Source organism: Camelus ferus, chromosome 2, assembly GCF_009834535.1.
Source record: "Camelus ferus isolate YT-003-E chromosome 2, BCGSAC_Cfer_1.0, whole genome shotgun sequence".
NCBI classification, from domain to species: domain Eukaryota; kingdom Metazoa; phylum Chordata; class Mammalia; order Artiodactyla; family Camelidae; genus Camelus; species Camelus ferus.
Window position 1 is genome coordinate 84,264,303 of NC_045697.1, and position 16,940 is coordinate 84,281,242.

Sequence of the window (16,940 nt, forward strand, 5' to 3'; positions counted from 1 at the left end):
AGGAAACATTTGTGTGAACCATTCTTTTGGATTATAGGGACTCTGGTGTTTTCTGCTGTGAGTACTCTTCTCTTTCTAATGGCTGTAGAGAAAGAAAAGCTTAAAAAACAATCTCCCTAGACCCCAGCACCCTCGGAGGGTACATTTTCCCCCTTTTGAGGGACAGTACTCCATCAAATGATAGGGTCAGCTGGTCTCCAGTCCCACCCCAGAGCTCACCATTAAACTTACAGTAGAGGATTAGAAACTGGACTTCTTAATTGACACTGGTGCACATTTACAGTCCATTCAGAGGATTTATCTCTGCCTATCACCTCTGATTCTATTCAAGCTGTCGGATTCTCTGGGCAATCTGTTTTATTGTCCATATCTCATCCCACCCCGGTAGACTCAGGACTTCAATTTTTTTTTTCTCTTCTGTCATTACTGCTTTACATACCTATGATAGTTTTCTTTGACAGTTATACAGTCATCAAAACGAATAGCTATCTGTTGCAGCTTCTCTTTTAGCTTCATCTTGGCCTTTAGCAGTTCCCATCCATATACCCCACTATTAATCTGTCTCTGCGCCACTCAGCCAGCCTAGTGCCCAGCAAACACCCTTTGCTCCATCCAGATTGCCTTCTTCCTTCTTCCTCATGGAAACTGTCCTCTTGGCCTTTGGGCTTTGGTGCATGTTGTTCTCACTAAACTGTAATGCTTCCCCACCTGTCCTAATCTTACCTGTCCTTTTTCATTTCAAATACCAACTTCAGAAAGTTTTCCTCACTACAGTTCACCCTGATCTCTCCGTTTATAGTATTTTTGATACACCAATTGCATAAAGTTCAGATTAACTCATCTCCAACTATTTCAGATGTCATGCTTTCCTGCTGGGGAGAGAGTTATCTTCTGAAGACCAGGCAGTGAAGCATTTGTTCCAATAGCTTTGGCCTTTCTTCCGTATTAGTTACCCTCACCATTCTTTAACAGCCACCTGTTGATGAAGCTGTTTGTTGGTCATTTTTCAAAATTTCTCTTCCTTCAGCTTGAAAAACAATGACATTTTCTTGGCATATTCTTTGGTACATTGGCTTGCTTTGTAGCACAATTTTATGTGAACTGTCTTCCCTATCAGAGTATTAAATACTCTTTAGGAGGGAGACTATATTTTTATATAGTCTTCAAACAGTACTTTGAATGTATAAGAAATTACATTTTTGTTCAGTTATATTTTGTTGTATTCTGCAGCCATTAATAGAATTTTGGTCAAAAAATACTTGATGCATTATCGCTTTTGTAACATAATAGTGTAATGATACAACTAAGATCTACCACTACTGGTCTACCAGTCTCAGCAGGGATACTTTCTGAGGTTTTCTTAGTCTAGTAATGGTTATACACTAATCCTGTCCCCTTTTTTGGATTTCTTGTCTTTAATTTCAGTACATACTCTTTGAATGCCTACTGTGTGTAAGGCACCGTCTGAAGAGCTACAGGAGATAGAGATGCAGTAGTCATCAAATTTAATAGAATTACTGACTGAGGACATCTCACAGACATAGGATATTCAGACACTCTGTCCAGGGCCCTGGGTTTCTGCATCATGGTTTGGGTGTCAGGAAGGCTGAGCAGGACTGGCTGTGAATAAACTGCCTACCCTCTTCCCCATATCTACTCGCAGACTTCAACCATAAGAGCTCAGTTTTGTTTACTTTATATTTTAGGGTTTCATAAAATATTTTATTTCAAAATAAAGAAGGTATTCTGCTTCTTTTTGAAGTTTAAAAACAACTTCAATACGGTTGGTAGGCATAGATGACAAAGATGTTGAAATGCGCAGCCTTGAAATCTCGTTGTGCTAATCAGCAGAGCAATCAACCTGATTTTGTTTTACTGAAAGCTGTTAGAGGGACAGTCATTGAGATTGAAAGGTTAGTCAATACATGAAATGTCTTTTTTCCCATAAAGTTATATAATAGGCTTCCAAGAGTAGACGTGACAATATTAACATAGGCACAAACTAGAATAATTGTGTTGAGTAAATGGATGCCAAGGTGATAGCTGCTATATATAAAATATTAACCCGTGTTACACTTATTTTATATAAGCATGAGAAATGTCAGCGTGTTAACAGCAGTTAACTCTGGGAGATGGGATCACAGATCATTTTATTCTTTGTACGTTTTCACAAGGGAAGTTGGGAAGAAAGATTTTTGAAATCAGTTAGAGCAAGGAAGAGGTAGTCTAGTTCAAAATTATTATTTAACCATTTCTAACATCAGATCACAGGCACGAGGCACATGAGTATCAGGGGATTATAATCATTTCTAACAGCTTTTCAAACTGTAGTTTGTGGAGTTCTATGTTTCCTTAGGGAAAATTTAGGGACTAACATAGAGGAGATAGATGCAAGGAGTGAGGCTTCAAATCACTACTGGAAGAGCTCAGCTTTTACATTCATATTTATAAATATACCCCATTAGAAAACAGATTTTTGGATATTTTTTTTCCTGCTCTGGTGAGAGTTCTGTCGAAAAGTCACCTTGGGAGACCTGTATTCAAAATGGTGGAGTAGGTAACTCCACGCCTCTGTCCCTCCACAGAAATATTGAAAAATAAGCCAAAACTATCTGAAACAAGTCTGTCAGATCTCTGGGAAACAGCCAGAGGTTTACAGAAACCAAGAAAACCCTGAATCAAAACATATGAAGAAGACATAGATGGAATTGAAGGGAGAAATAGACAGATCTACAATAATAATTGAAAAATTTAATACCCCACTTTCAATAATGGGGAAAATATCTAGACAGAAGATCAGTAAGGAAACAGAGAATTTTCAGACAAAGAAAGACAAATACTGTATGATATCACTTATATGTGGAATCTAAAAAGTAAAACAAACTAGTGAATATAGCAAAAAAGAAACAGACTCACAGGTATAGATAATGAACTAGTGGTTACCAGAGGGAAGAGAGAAGAGTGGAGGGGCAGGATGGGAGTCGTGGATTAAGAGGTACAGACTACTGTGTATAAAATAAATGAGCTACAAGGATGTATTGTGCTACACAGAGCACATAGCCAGTATTTTATAACAAATATAAGTGGAGTATATAGCCTTTAAAAATTGTGAATCACTGTGTTGTACCCCTGAACCATATAGTATTGTAAATCAACTATACCTCAATAAAAAAGAAAAGAAAATTGAGGACTTGCACAATACTGTAAACCAATGAGACCTAACAGACATATATAGACTACTCCACACAAGAACTGCAGAGTACAGCCCATCAATTGGTAATCCAGGCAGACTAAAACAGAGAGTATATTGACTTTAGAAACTGGGAGGAATAAAGTTCACAAACTGTTCAACGTTACCACCTCACAAAATAATCCTGCACAAATTCCAGCTCAAAATAAACGAAGAAGCTTGAAGCTGTTGCTTGTTTCGTAACACTCATTCAGTTGCACTACTCTGCTCTTCCTAAGCTAGCGACTCCAAGTTCTCATAGAATGTGTTGATTAAAGTCTTTGTATTGTACATCCCAGAAACCCATAAATTTAACTCCAGGGCTGTTTTAAGACTGTCATGAGTCCACAGATCAGAACCCAGGGCTTTTACTCTGACTGTTATCATGTAAGCCATAACTAGAATGGCTCATTCCCCCCACTTCTTTCAGGTTGTTGCTCAAGCATCACATACTCAGGTTACTTTCCTGACCGCCCTATTTAAAATTGTACTCACGGTCTCACCCCTAGCATCTCATCCCTCTTCCTGGCCTTGTTTTCTACATAGCGTTTATCTAATGTACTTTACATTTTACCTTTTCCTCCTTTATGTTATCTGCATCCCCCTCCCTGGCAACAGGGATTTTTGGTCTGTCTGCTTCACTGTTGTATTTCTGACACCAAGATCAGCACCTGTATCTAATAAATGTTTAAAAAGTACTTGTTGAATCATACTTTGCAAGAAAATTTACCTACATAATCATGCGAAATAAAATTGAATTTGGACTCTAGAACATATAGTCTCTAGAACTAGACAGTTTGGGTTCAAATCCTGGTTCAGCCACTTACTGGCTGTTGACCTTTGGCCAAGTTACATGACTTCTCTTTGCCTCAGTTACCTCATGTGTAAAATGACAGTAGTATCACTAGTTCTTATTTACAGAGTTGTTGTGAGGAGCAATACGAGTTGATTTTTATGAAGCATTTTGAACAGTACCTGGCTTTTTGTAAACACTGTATGTGTTACCTTGTGTGGTAGTAATAGTGGCATTGAACTGCATCCAAGTTAGTGCTGTTTTGTGGATAAAACATTTATTTAGTTTTTACAATTTGCTCTTTGTATTTGGAGCCAATTTACACTTTGAAGATTTTGTAGGCCTTAGGAAGTAGCCTTTTCATGTATGGTTACAGATGAAAATAAGGATGAAAAGAATCTCAAATGTACATTAGGCCTCTTAGAATTCAGGAAAGACCATATCATCAGGCATGTTAACCAAGACAGGCCGACAGAAAATATAATTGAAGATACTATGTGTTTCTATGAGAACTTAACACTACTTCTTTGTAATGCCTATCACAATTGTTTTTACTTTTAATGTCGATCTTCAGCCTCTAGATTCTACTCTTTTAAGCTGGATTCAAAGCTCCATGGGACAAAATAGATTTTTCTTGTTTGCTACAAAAACTCATGTCATACTTGTCACATAGCAGATGCTTAATTCATAGATGGTTAAAGAAATATGTACCCTAGGCCACTCAGGATCCAACGTTGCTGTAGTAAACAAGTTATATTTTTATTCACCAGCTGGACGGATTCATTATTTCCATCTCTAAGAACCTATCTCTTCACCCTCTTTTCTTCTATCCAGTTTCTGTTTCCTAGAACTCACCGGGAGCCCTTTTGCCTCATGGCCTCTGTTGTCTGCCTTTCCCTCTGTGCCTTTCTCCTTTTGCCCATTGTTAGGGAGGAAGATATTTTCCTCTACCCTCCTAGGTTCTTTTGACTGGTCTAAGAATTAAACTGACTTGAGAAAATCAAACAAAAGTTAAATAACATGTATACATGAGAGACCCAGGAAAACTGAGTAACTTGCCAAAATGGCCAAAACCCTCCCCTTAAATATTATCTTCAGCTGGTGATAAAAGAGACCATTGAGGGTAGTGGTTTGGGAATTCAAAGGGAAGAAAAGCAATTCTCCTAGAGATGGAAAAGCAAATGTGTGGTAAATAAATGTTTCCTGGGCCAAGCTGAGAAAATGGGACAGTGAGTGGGCTCTGATCTCTAGGCTGGGCTGAGTTTCCCCTACCATACCTAGCCTATATTCTTTGCAGATACTTCTGGAACAAGCCCTATTTTTAAATATTTTAGGAAGCTAAGAATGAGGGAGAAAGGAAGACTTCCTCAGTTTTCTGTTTCTTAAAAATAACCTAAATTAATGATTATGCCAAAGAGATACATTTGGGGTAGGCAAATTTTGTTGCCCTACACCATCATTACTAACTGATGACTTTTCTTGTATGTACTAAAGTGAAAATTCTCAAGAGAGAGAACCTAACTGGTTTAACTAATTAGAATTATTGGTCTTGGACAAAGTTCTCACTTTGTAGGCTGTTCTCAAGTATATATAGATTTACTGCCCTTGGTTCAGAGTAAGATTATCTGTGATCTGGTTCAGAATAAGATTATAAGAACAGCTAGAGGTGATTCCCTCAGCAGAGCTTCTGTGTTTCAGTTCTCAAAATGCAGGATGGGGAAGGCTGTCTTGCTGAGGCTAGGCTGTCCAGCATGCCCCATTCATTCACTCCTCTGCAATGATTAATGTTCACTATGTGTTAGAGGGATATGGGGGGAGGGGTGTAGGTGTTATGACTCTATCTCTGCTCTCATGGAGCTCACAGACTAGAGGAGACAGACAAGCAAACCGAATACAGAAAAATGGTATGATAGGTAAGCACATTGTGCTCTGGGACTGTGCTCACTGGGGACTGGGAGTGTGAAACAAACACCATCCTCACTCAGGCTTTTCTACTCTAAGGATATGTTAGGAGAAATTCAGTGCCCACTTATGTCCTTCGACATCCTTGTTATCTTGATGTCTTGTTAAAAAAATATCTGAAACCAAACAAGAAATGGCACTCCGTGTATACTCCTTTACCTAAAGGACTTTCTCTTGTTTGCTTTTGCGTGGTAGGAGAGTCCTGTTCTTTGGCTCTCAGATGTTTTCTCCAGTGAGTGTAGTGAGTATATCAGAATTGTTGGAAAGGAACCAGTTGCACTACCTGTAATTTAAGGCATGTGGCCTTGAAACTGGGCTGAGATCCTGGGAGAGCGGCCTTGCCTTTCTTTAGATTTCTACCACTCTTCTCCCTTCCCAGCAGTCCTAACCACTAGTTGCTGGACAAGCATTTAAGTTCCCTCTTTTCTTCCTGATATCGCAGAAGGGAGGACTTTGGTAACCCTTCATTCTAGTGAAATTCTCAGTGGGGGAGCATATGGATGAGAGAAGCCCCTGGAACACCTGTTCTTTATCCGGGACTATTAATTTGCTCCATGCCCCTAACTTCATCTTCTCCCACTGCCTTGCCTACTCTTCTCTTCCAGTCAATTCTTCAGTAATGTCTGTTACAGCCAGTAGTGTGAACTTGGGCCTGAACATCCTAGTCATACACCACCCCACATATTAGCACACACTGCACGGAAGTGTAACCCTACCCCTAAATGACCATCCAGTTTTGAAGACAGTGATGCTGTTCTGGGTGTTCTGACTCAAACCCAGGATGAACCTGAGATCCTGAATCTGTTTGATGAAGTTCTTAGTTACCTAAGTGTCTCTACCAGTGGTATGCATCCTTGAGTACCTGATGCCTGGCACTTAGTACTTTTTAAAAATTATTTTTCATTGAAGAAATGAAAGCAGCTTTAGGGAATTGTTCAGGAAAACAGAAAAGGAGTCTTTGTATTACCTCTGATTATTATGGAAGTTGGAACTCAGGAAACGTTTAATAATTATTTCAGGCTTCACAATATGGAATGTCAAACCTTTCTGGAACACCCCTCTAGATTCTGAAATGTGAAGACCTTGCTTTGGAAATCTTTGAAAGAATTCATGTCATTGACCAGTAGATGGCAGTCTTACGCTGTTGTTCAGGGAAAGCCAGGAGCAGCAGAAGATAAACATTTCAGAGTACAGTTGACCCTTGAACAACACAGATTTGAATTGCGTGGGTCCACTCGTACATGGATTTTTTTTCAGTAAGTACACTACACGACTGGTTGGTTGAATCCATGATGCAGAATTGCAGATACTGAGGTCCAACTGCAAAGTAATACTTGGATTTTCAATCTGGAAGAGGGTGGTGCCCCTGCACCCCACTGTTGTTCAGGAGTCAGCTGTGCTGTCCATCCATCATCATCCCTCCCTCCTGATCCCCACAAACCCCCTCCCACTTCCATTCTACCCCAGACAACTCTCTCACCCACCTAATCACCTCTCTTCAGGTACCCAGGGATGAACTGCTGCCGGTCTCTAGTTACTCGGAGAAAAATATCTTTTATACTTGTTTATAGTCATCTCATAGGAACAAGACTGGCTACATAATTTGCAAGACCCAGTATAAAATGAAAATACAGGGCTCCTTGTTCAAAATTAATTGAGAATTTTGAAACACTAACAGCAGTGCATTAAATCAAGCGCACAACCCTTCTGAGCCTGCATAGGTCACACACCCATGAAGCCAGCCATGCTTAAGGATTTAAAAGATATCTCTCTCTCCCCACCCAACCCCTTGTCATTTCAACACCTCCCTGTGATATATACCAAAGGGGCTGCTTAAAGGAAGAGTCACTGACTTGTTATTCAGATATAGAATCTTAGCACTGGATCTTAGTGCTAGAACTTGTCTGGTCCAGTTAACTCATTTTAAAGATGATTGAACTAAATTCAAATGAGACTTGCCCAAAGTCCCCAGGTAGCTATGTCACAGCCTGGACCAGAGCTAAGAGTTCTCATCCACCAGCCAGGGCTCAATCTACCACACAGGTCCCATGAGGGATATTTTAAGAAGGGAGTTCTCCCATCTATTCAAGTCATTGTTGGCCCTGTTTTCTCTAAAAGAGGAGGGCACAGGTTCCTATTACTTTTATCTGTTGAGTATCAGCTATGTGCTGGGCACTATGCTAGATGTTTTATAGACAATACCTCAGTTAAGAACAATCTCAGAAAATCATTACTATTTCCCCCATTTTTCAAGTGAGAAAAATTAAGTCGCAGAACCTGAGTTCTAGTTAGTAAGTGGAAATGAGACAGGAGGGAAGGGGGCAGGGCATGGACCCTCACTTGGCAAGGTGCGAACCGGGGACCCGGCTGAAACCTGGGACAAGACCATTCTCACATGCCCCATTTTCCTGCAACAGAAAGGCTAGGATTTAGGCAAGTCTGTGTGATTCCAAAACCGACACCATTTTCATTATATCACTCCTGAGTTCTAGGAAGGCTGAGGCAGCCTGTATTTCTGGAACATTGGTCTCATTTTTAATTATCTCCGGATGATCTTGGGGACTTTTATGAGGTAATCCATGTTCTTAAAATGTGCCACACTTGTTCCACAGTATTTCCTCCACATGGAACAGTCTTCCCCCAGAGTGTCTATGAAAACAGGAACACATGTCAGATAGGCGATGAGGGATCTCATCACAAAGGGTCTTACAGGCCATTATAAGGACATTGGCTTTTTCTCTGAATGAAATAGGAGACATTGCAGTATTTTGTGCAGAGGAGTGACACCATCTGATTTAGATTTTTAAAGGCTCATCCTGGCTGCTGTGTTGAAAAAGAGACTAAGAGGGCAGAGTAAGGAAGGTAGAAAGTAGAAGGCTTTTTAGGGATTATTACAGTAATCGGGGAAAGATAAATGGTGACTCTTGCCAAGGTGAGAGTGATGGAAGTGAGGGGAAGTGGATGGCTTCTGGAGTTATGTATGTGTATGTATTAAATATCTAACTTTTTGTCATGGAAAATTTCAAGTACATATAAAAGTTAGGAGAAAAGTTTATGAATTGCCATGCTCCTAATAGGTACCCAGTCAGCCTATCACGTGTCAGACACTTTCCAACAGGTGCAACAGTTGTCAACTTGTGACCAGTCTTGTTTCATCTTTACCCCTCCCCACTGTCTCCCCATCCCTAGATTGAGGAGGAAGCAATTTGAAGGAAACCCCAGATGCCACATTTCATGTGTAAATGTTTTGGCTTTTACCACTCCAGCTGCTTCTAGCTGCCCCTCTATTCTGAGATCCACGCTGTGGCTCCTGCTTGCTCATTGCTTCGTGTTCTCATGGCTTTCACCTACTGCTTGCCCTCTTAGTCCTCTTTCCGCCTTTTTCCTTCTACCAATTGCTGTGTATTTCTCAAACTCAGAATCTCTAAAGAGGGGTTCTTCTAGGTTCAGTTAGTTGTGTCGTTCCTTCTGCACGGAGCTTGTAAACTGGCTGAGTTGTGCTGGATTGGCTGCTTTTGGGTCAGGCACCCTCTCTTGGTCAGTCAAGCTGACATGCTATCAAGGCCCATTTCCCAAAGAGGGGTTATAGCAGTGGAAAACTTAGCAAATGATAGGCTGCTCTTCAGTTCTAATAAATAGTAGAGATTTAATGCTAGAAAGGTTATAAATTGTACACAAAAAAAGTGAGCCTGCAATGAGGCTAGAAATAGATAAGTGCCTAACCACTTAATTGCCATTATTTTACAGTCTGACCTGACTCATTTGGAGTGCTATTCTTGGGTGCCACAAAGGAATTAAGGGACATTTTAAAAGATATTTTTGTTTATAATAGGCTGAGTAATAGCATAGATCATAATGTACTGGGCTGAAAGTCAAGACCTACATTTAGTTCCTGTGTTCATCATGGACTCTGTACTACATTAGACAAGCTAATAAACTTCTTGTTGCCTTAATTTCTCCACTTTCAGATGAGATTAATACCTGCCCATTTCCTGTTTCACATATGTAGATATCATAAAATCAGAGAGGTAAAAGCACTTTGAGACTTCATTTTAAAAAAAGCATGTGAAAAATCTAAATAACTACTATGTTCTATGTGAAGTTTTTAATGAAGTTGTAAAACAAACACTGGATTTAAGTTCTTGCTTTTTGCAAAAGATTACGTATTCTCTAATCTATTCATCTTCATCATGTACTCAGATGTTTTTCTTCCCACATTGTAATGTGTCTGCCATGTTTATATAGCACTTAGAATGGTACCTGGAACTTGGTAAGAACTGTATATATGTTATCTGTTACCTTTATCAGTATGAAAAAAAATTAAAACAAAAGTCTGTTGAGTTAAATGCTTAAAAACTTGACCTCCTTCTGCGCCCTGTAATACATACTCACCTAAAATGCAGTTGCTTGAAATACATAAAATAGAACATCATGTGAATATATGAGTGAAAGAAAATGCTTGGGGCCCTGGAAAATTGTCAGTGTTTATGAATAAAAGGGGGGTGATACTTGGGGGTGACATTTTCGTTATCTGAGAGCCCGTTTGTTCTCAAAGAGGTTAGTGTACCTGCTGCATGAGAGTTACTTGGGAGTTTTCTAAAATCCCTGGTTCTGTTTCTGGAGATTCTGATCTAGTAGGATAACAGTGCAGATTAAATGTGTAATTTTTCTATTTAAGTTTCTCAGCTGATCCTGATGCTAACCCAGGTCTGGGAATCACTGACAATGTAGAAAGATATGATACAGCTCTTTGCCTTAGTACATCATTTCTTTCCTATCATATTATTCAAAGTATGTGGTATGTCTGGGGAAATACACATTGGCACACCCACAAAAGACAACTGGGAGGATGTTTGTTAAAATCAGAATGGTGATTATCTCTGAGTTGTGGGTTTATGGAAATATTTATTTTGTATTTGCCTTTCTTATTTCTAAAATTTCTGGTTGAAGGAAACAAAGGAAGATATTTACAACCAGTGCAGGATTTTAAAGCCTGCCCCCCCATGCAATATATGTTTTCAGTTTACTGAACCCAAAACAGTCTATCAATGCATGTGTTGCATAGCTTTTTTTTTTTTTAAGGAGAGGCTACTTATAAAGCAATGTGGGAACAATATTTATTCATCTGTTTTTTAAAATGTCACAAATTCTTTTTGAACACCAATAAATGTACATCTTTGAGAATGTAAAACAAGTTAAATCCTAATTAGCTTTTGCTTGTTTTGTTCTGGCCAAGACTGGAAATAAAAGCCATTGGCCAATGTTTATAAAAGGACTAATCAGTCAGCAACTTTATACTTGATGAGGAGAGAAAAACGGTCCGGATTCAATATAGATTTTCCATCTAATTTGTGTTCTGGGCTGTGCTCCAAGAACAATGCTCACTCCTTTTTGAAGATCCTCTTGGCTTCTACTCCTTCATATGTGTAAGTCTGAAAAGTATTAACAAACATAGAAGAATTTGCCGTTAAGATTAAAGGCTAAATTAAGAAAAATATTAGTAGTAATATAGTTTTGAAATGAGTTTATAAAGTATTTATTCTTGTACTTGATAGCAGCATTTTATACAAATACAGGATATATTCATTTAAAAACACATTTTGGTTTGTAGTCACTTAAATTTTCAATTAAAATAGGCTTGATGTATTTGACGTATAAGTTCTCTTCAACAAACGGACATCAGAAAATATATTTTTAAAATTAGTAAGATTTATAAGAAAAGTATAGTCTATTTTTTGATGATATAACTCAACAACCCCCCACATAAAATTATTGTTGTATAGTTATTTTTGTCTTTGGGAGATGTTTTTCCCACTCACCTGGACCATTTCACCACCGATAATTTCTCGGACAGTATTTAGTTCATTTCCATTGTCGAGCCGTTTGAATTTTCCAACAAGTTTATTTCCCTCTAGGCTCCAACTACCCTATATAAAAATAAAGAAAATAATAATAATAAAATAGCAGCTTTTAGAGTCCTACATGTGTCAGGCACTATTCTGAGATCTACAGATCTGCTCCTTCAAACTTGACTATAACCCTATGAAGTAGATATTATTATCACTATTTCACAGATGAGAAAACAGAGAGATACAGTAATTTACCTAAAGTCACAAAGCCAGGCTTGATTCTAAGCTGTTGGGCTCTAGAGTGTGTGCTGGTAACCATTCTGCCCGTCCTACTCAGTAGTTTGCAAATGCCAAACGTTAAGGCAGATAGGCAGGGCCTCTTTTCTAAACCTTTCATGTTACAAAGAGTGTTCTAAATTTAGTCATGGTTCAAATTAGCTTCATGGAGAAGCTCACAAGCTTGTGTTTGTTTTAATTTATGTAATTGTTGTAGTGATTTAAAAGCAATCATAATTGATAAAATATTTGACAGTTTGCAATTGTCATTGCAAGCATGTATAATTTAACTAGAAAAATTCTGGGGACAAAAAGTTTTTTAAATATCAGTTGAAAAATGGGCCTCTGTAAAATTTTATATCTTAAATATTAAAAGGTATATTCCCAGTGACACATATTGTATTATTAGACCTTTCCATTTGGTCACACACTCATTCACTAATTTATCCATTTATTTTATTATTTCAATTATGTTAATTAAATATCTCTTATGTTTAAGTTAGATAACTCTGAAAGCTTTTGTTGTCGTCAGGTATGTAAAGTTGAAAGCACTGAGCTTTAGTTTTCTTTATGAATACGTGTATACCCAGTCATTCAAAGGATATTTTTCTAATTCTTATTGTTTATTCCAGGTTCTTTACAGATGTGTGTGAAAATCAAAGCATTATGTTTAAAATACTCTGCCAACTTGTATGATATATAATATGGATAAACTCCATTGTCTGCTTCAGTAAATGAAGGAGACCTATATTTATTAAACCATCCAATGACAGAAAGCAGAGATTATTTTAGTACTGTGTAGAAAAATTGGCAATGCATTGCTTATAAAAAATTTCTTACAGTGACTTCAGTTCCATCCGCGAGGCTGTAATTAAAAGTGACACCAAGCTCAAAAATAATTTCAATGCTTCGAAAATTGCTTGATTCTTTGACTGTGAATTTATTTCCTTCCTGTGTGATTACCAGTTTCAAATTGTCATGAGCTGCAAGCTTCCTTTTCACCACATTAATACCTGCAAAGGGAAAGAGATTAGAGAAAATGAAGTCAGACTGATGTAGAAGGTGCTTATTTTTCTGAGTTCTGTATTAATGAACCAACTAATTAATTAATTAATATTTTGAGGTTGGGAAGGAAAACCTGATAGCATTGCCTTTGCACAAGAGTATTCAGATTGCTTCTGTAGGAAAAGTTCAAGCTAAATCAGATCAAACTATTTTTCTAAAACTTAAGAAAAATTAAATAAAATGTAGAATTGTAGAATCTTAGAACTGAGTAAGTTTTTAAAAATTATCAACATTTTTCACAGACATAGAAAACAAATTTATGGTTACCAGCGGGGGAAGAGGTGGGAAGGGATAAATTGGAAGCTCAAGATTTGCAGATACTAGCTACTATATATAAAATAGATAAATAAAAAGTTTATACTGTATATCACAGGAAACTATATTCAATATCTTGTAGTAACTTATGGTGAAAAAGAATATGAAGACGAATGTATGTACATGTATGACTGAAGCATTATGCTGTACATCAGAAATTGACACAACATTGTAAACAGACTATACTTCAATAAAAATATATATATTAAAAATTATCATTTTAATTTCAGAGTTAAGTAAATCAAATTCCAGGAATGTCAAATGAAGGATTTTAAAACTATATTTATATATTTATAAGGATATACAACTTTAATTTTGCATATATGGTACTCTTTTTTTTTTTTAAATGCCACTTTGCTTTCCATATTGGCCTTAACACTTTGAACTTCATAATTCTTTTTGCTTTTTGTGGCATTTCTGACTGTCACAAAAATGAGAAAATTCATTATTGTAAGGATGTACCAATTCCATAAATTTAAACTTGGAATCTCTGAACTACAGTATATAATTAACGCAGATTTTTATTTTTAAGGGATGACATGAATTTTTTTGCCCATCTTGTTCAGTATACGGGCTGCTAGAGTATTGGTATAGATATTAAAATCAGTTAAATTAAAAACTTCCATAGAAACTACATAGCATCATGAGATTATTCCAAAAGTTTTGTAAGTCAGAGGAAAAGAGAATTAAGTCTCATTTATTCAGAGCTGTGACTTTTGATAGAACTCTTTTTCATTACTTTATTATATGGTCTTTGCTTTTCCATCCCCTAGAATTCAGTGTTTCAAAGTCTGAAAGTTACCATTATGCACTGCCATATTTTACTTTCTAAACAATGCCAAAAAAAAAAAAGATCAATTTTCCATCAGCAGTTAATGTGAATGAAACATATCTGGATGTTTTTTATGTTTCAGAGAATAGCACCCAAGAGTCTTTTCTTTCACTAGTGAGGCAGTGTATTCTTCCTAATGTTAGAAGGGAGAATATGGTTTTCCCTGCTTGGAACCATCACACTTTCTCAATCCTCACTGCCACAACAGGTGCCATTCTCTAAGCCTTGAGGTTTAGAAGGAGTTAGAAGGAAAAATGTCTGAGAAACAAAAGAACAAGCCATTAAAGTATTAAGCCCTTACCCATTTTTTCCATAAACTTTTCATAGTTCTCATTTCGGTCTACTTTCCAAGTACCATCAAACGCCATGGTCTGCAGTTGATTCAGCCTCTAGGCAACTGGTCTCCAGTTAATTCAGCCTTTAGGCAATCAGAGATTCAGGTCTGTCCTTAGGAGAGAATTTATTCTCTTTCTTATCTTAGAACCAACTTCATACTGTGATGTGGAAGTTTAAAGTTCAAGGGGTCACTTAACTACACTAATGTCACACCATTTTAGTTTCCCTAGTTTCTATGAATTCCTTAGCTCCTCACCTAAAATTCAACTGCCTTAAAACATGATAAGCATACCTACTCTGTCTTAAACTACTATTTGTGAGCACATTTATTTCAAGAATTAGAAGGCATACTGTCTGGATAGGTTTTCTGCTTACAAGTTCAAAGTACATGTTATGTTGAATGTAACATGATTTATCAAATAACATCAGAGAAATGAGACTATTAATGACCTATCCCTTTTTTACAATAGCAATTACCTTGTGAAGTAAGACTTAATGACTGAATACAACTGAAAAGTTAAAGTTAATATGATATTGAGGCAGAAAATTTATTTATTTTTCTAATGGTGTTCTTTTGCATTGTGTTTTGGGTTGCTAAGACTTTGGCATGACACACAATAGGTACCCATTATATTTTTGTTTTGATGTTGAATGATGATAGGCCACTAAGAAAAATTTCAAGAGGTAGAAGTGTGGCTGGATAACATGAAAACTCCCATAAGAGAGAGAATCAGCTTTAAACATCTACCATATGCAGAGAAGACAAAAGCCAGATGTCAGCTATGCCATTAGCTAAAACCATTCCTTTGTTTTACTCTCACTCCCTCTCATCCCCAAACCTGGTGCAGTCATAAGCCAAAACTCTGTGTGTGTGGTGGGGGGTTGGGGTATGAAGGGTAGATAGAGAGGTGAAAAGAGAAGAAGGTCACTGTGGCTCTCCCTTCTCCGACTGCAGTCTTGCAATCTGGCGCAGGCCCTAGCTGGGGTCGGGGGGTGGGGGGCTTTAACTTAGCATAAAGTGCAGAGTTTTGATTATTAGTGAGCCTGAACATATTAATTACTAAGAGGAGACTATTATTGTGAGTGAATGTGACCAGAAACTCTCTTCAGTACAGAAGCTATAGGGCATGCCCAAGATTTCGTTCAGCATCAGGGGAAAGATAAATCTACTAGATTTGAGCAGGACGTTGAGGAAAAGAATTAAGTTTTGTTTTTTTTTTTAGTTTGATATCTATTGGGCACGCTTTCAGTGGAGTTGCTCACTTTTTATTTTCTCAAGTAAGCACATTAAAAAGTAAACTACCTTCTACTAGCTCCATTATTTCATTTAAAAAGAAAAAGATCAGAGTACACACATGTACACACTCATATACACAGAGAGAGGAGGAGAGAGAAAGTGGGTAGGTCAGGGGAGAGAGAGATCATAATTTTAGAAATAGTTATATTTATACTTCTAGCTTTATGGAAAAAAATTGACTACCTTGTCTTTGTTTTTCTCTCTTTTCCCAAAGATAATGAAAACCTCATCATTTGGGAACCATAACCTTTTAGTGGACTTTCAACTTGGATAAGAGAGGGAAAGTTTATGGTTACTCTAAAGCCAAGATCTAAATAGTCTTTCAGGTAATCCACTACTTACGGTGATTTGTGAATTTAGAAGGCCTTGGAGTATAGATCCAGTCTTTTTTCCTAGATTAGAAAAAACAGATGTATCTGGTCATTAGAATAGAAATGTAGTGTAGTAAAAAGAACATGTGTTTTAGAAACAAAGACTTGGGTTTCAGTCCTGCCTAAAACACCCATTATACACTATGCGGGGTATTGATCATATTACTCAATCTCTCTGAGCCTCAGTTTCCTCATCTATAAAATGAAGATAATAACAATACCTAATACATACATACATAGGGTTTTATGAACAAAAATTTGATAAAGCACAAACTTAAGCAACTGATAGACATCAAGTACTCAATAAACCTTTGTTCCTCGTTACATTCCTTGAGAAAGAAAATCCAACATCAATAAACTTTTGGAAGTATCCCAGGCCTCAAACCACTTTGATGTTTGGTAAAGAAAATCCATGTCTTTCTGCTGTTTATTAGAAAGTCACCTAAATTTATTTATTTAGGTATTTTGTGGCTTGCACTAGTGATTAACTTGGCACTAGGTATGACTTGGATTTGCCTGTTAAGGACAGCATGATGCTTTAGGTCCCTCTGGGAATACATCTTTCCTTTCTGTGATCTCACAGCAATTGAAGTAAAGTGGGGATATATAGCTCAG

The 16,940-nt window shown here is 37.4% G+C and overlaps 1 protein-coding gene and 1 long non-coding RNA gene across 3 annotated transcripts in view; one reads left to right on the top strand and one right to left on the bottom strand.

Moving 5' to 3' along the window:
- LOC116658234 overlaps window positions 1–16,940 on the top strand; it is a 54,412-nt gene that overhangs the window by 3,877 nt on the left and 33,595 nt on the right. The window lies entirely within an intron of this gene.
- On the bottom strand, window positions 11,085–14,923 carry FABP2 (fatty acid binding protein 2). The gene is made up of 4 exons (XM_006185512.3): window positions 14,623–14,923; window positions 12,950–13,122; window positions 11,804–11,911; window positions 11,085–11,416 (listed from the first exon to the last, which is right to left on the bottom strand). The coding sequence occupies exons 1-4, from the start codon at window positions 14,687–14,689 to the stop codon at window positions 11,366–11,368; spliced, it is 399 nt and encodes a 132-aa protein (XP_006185574.1). The 5' UTR covers window positions 14,690–14,923; the 3' UTR covers window positions 11,085–11,365.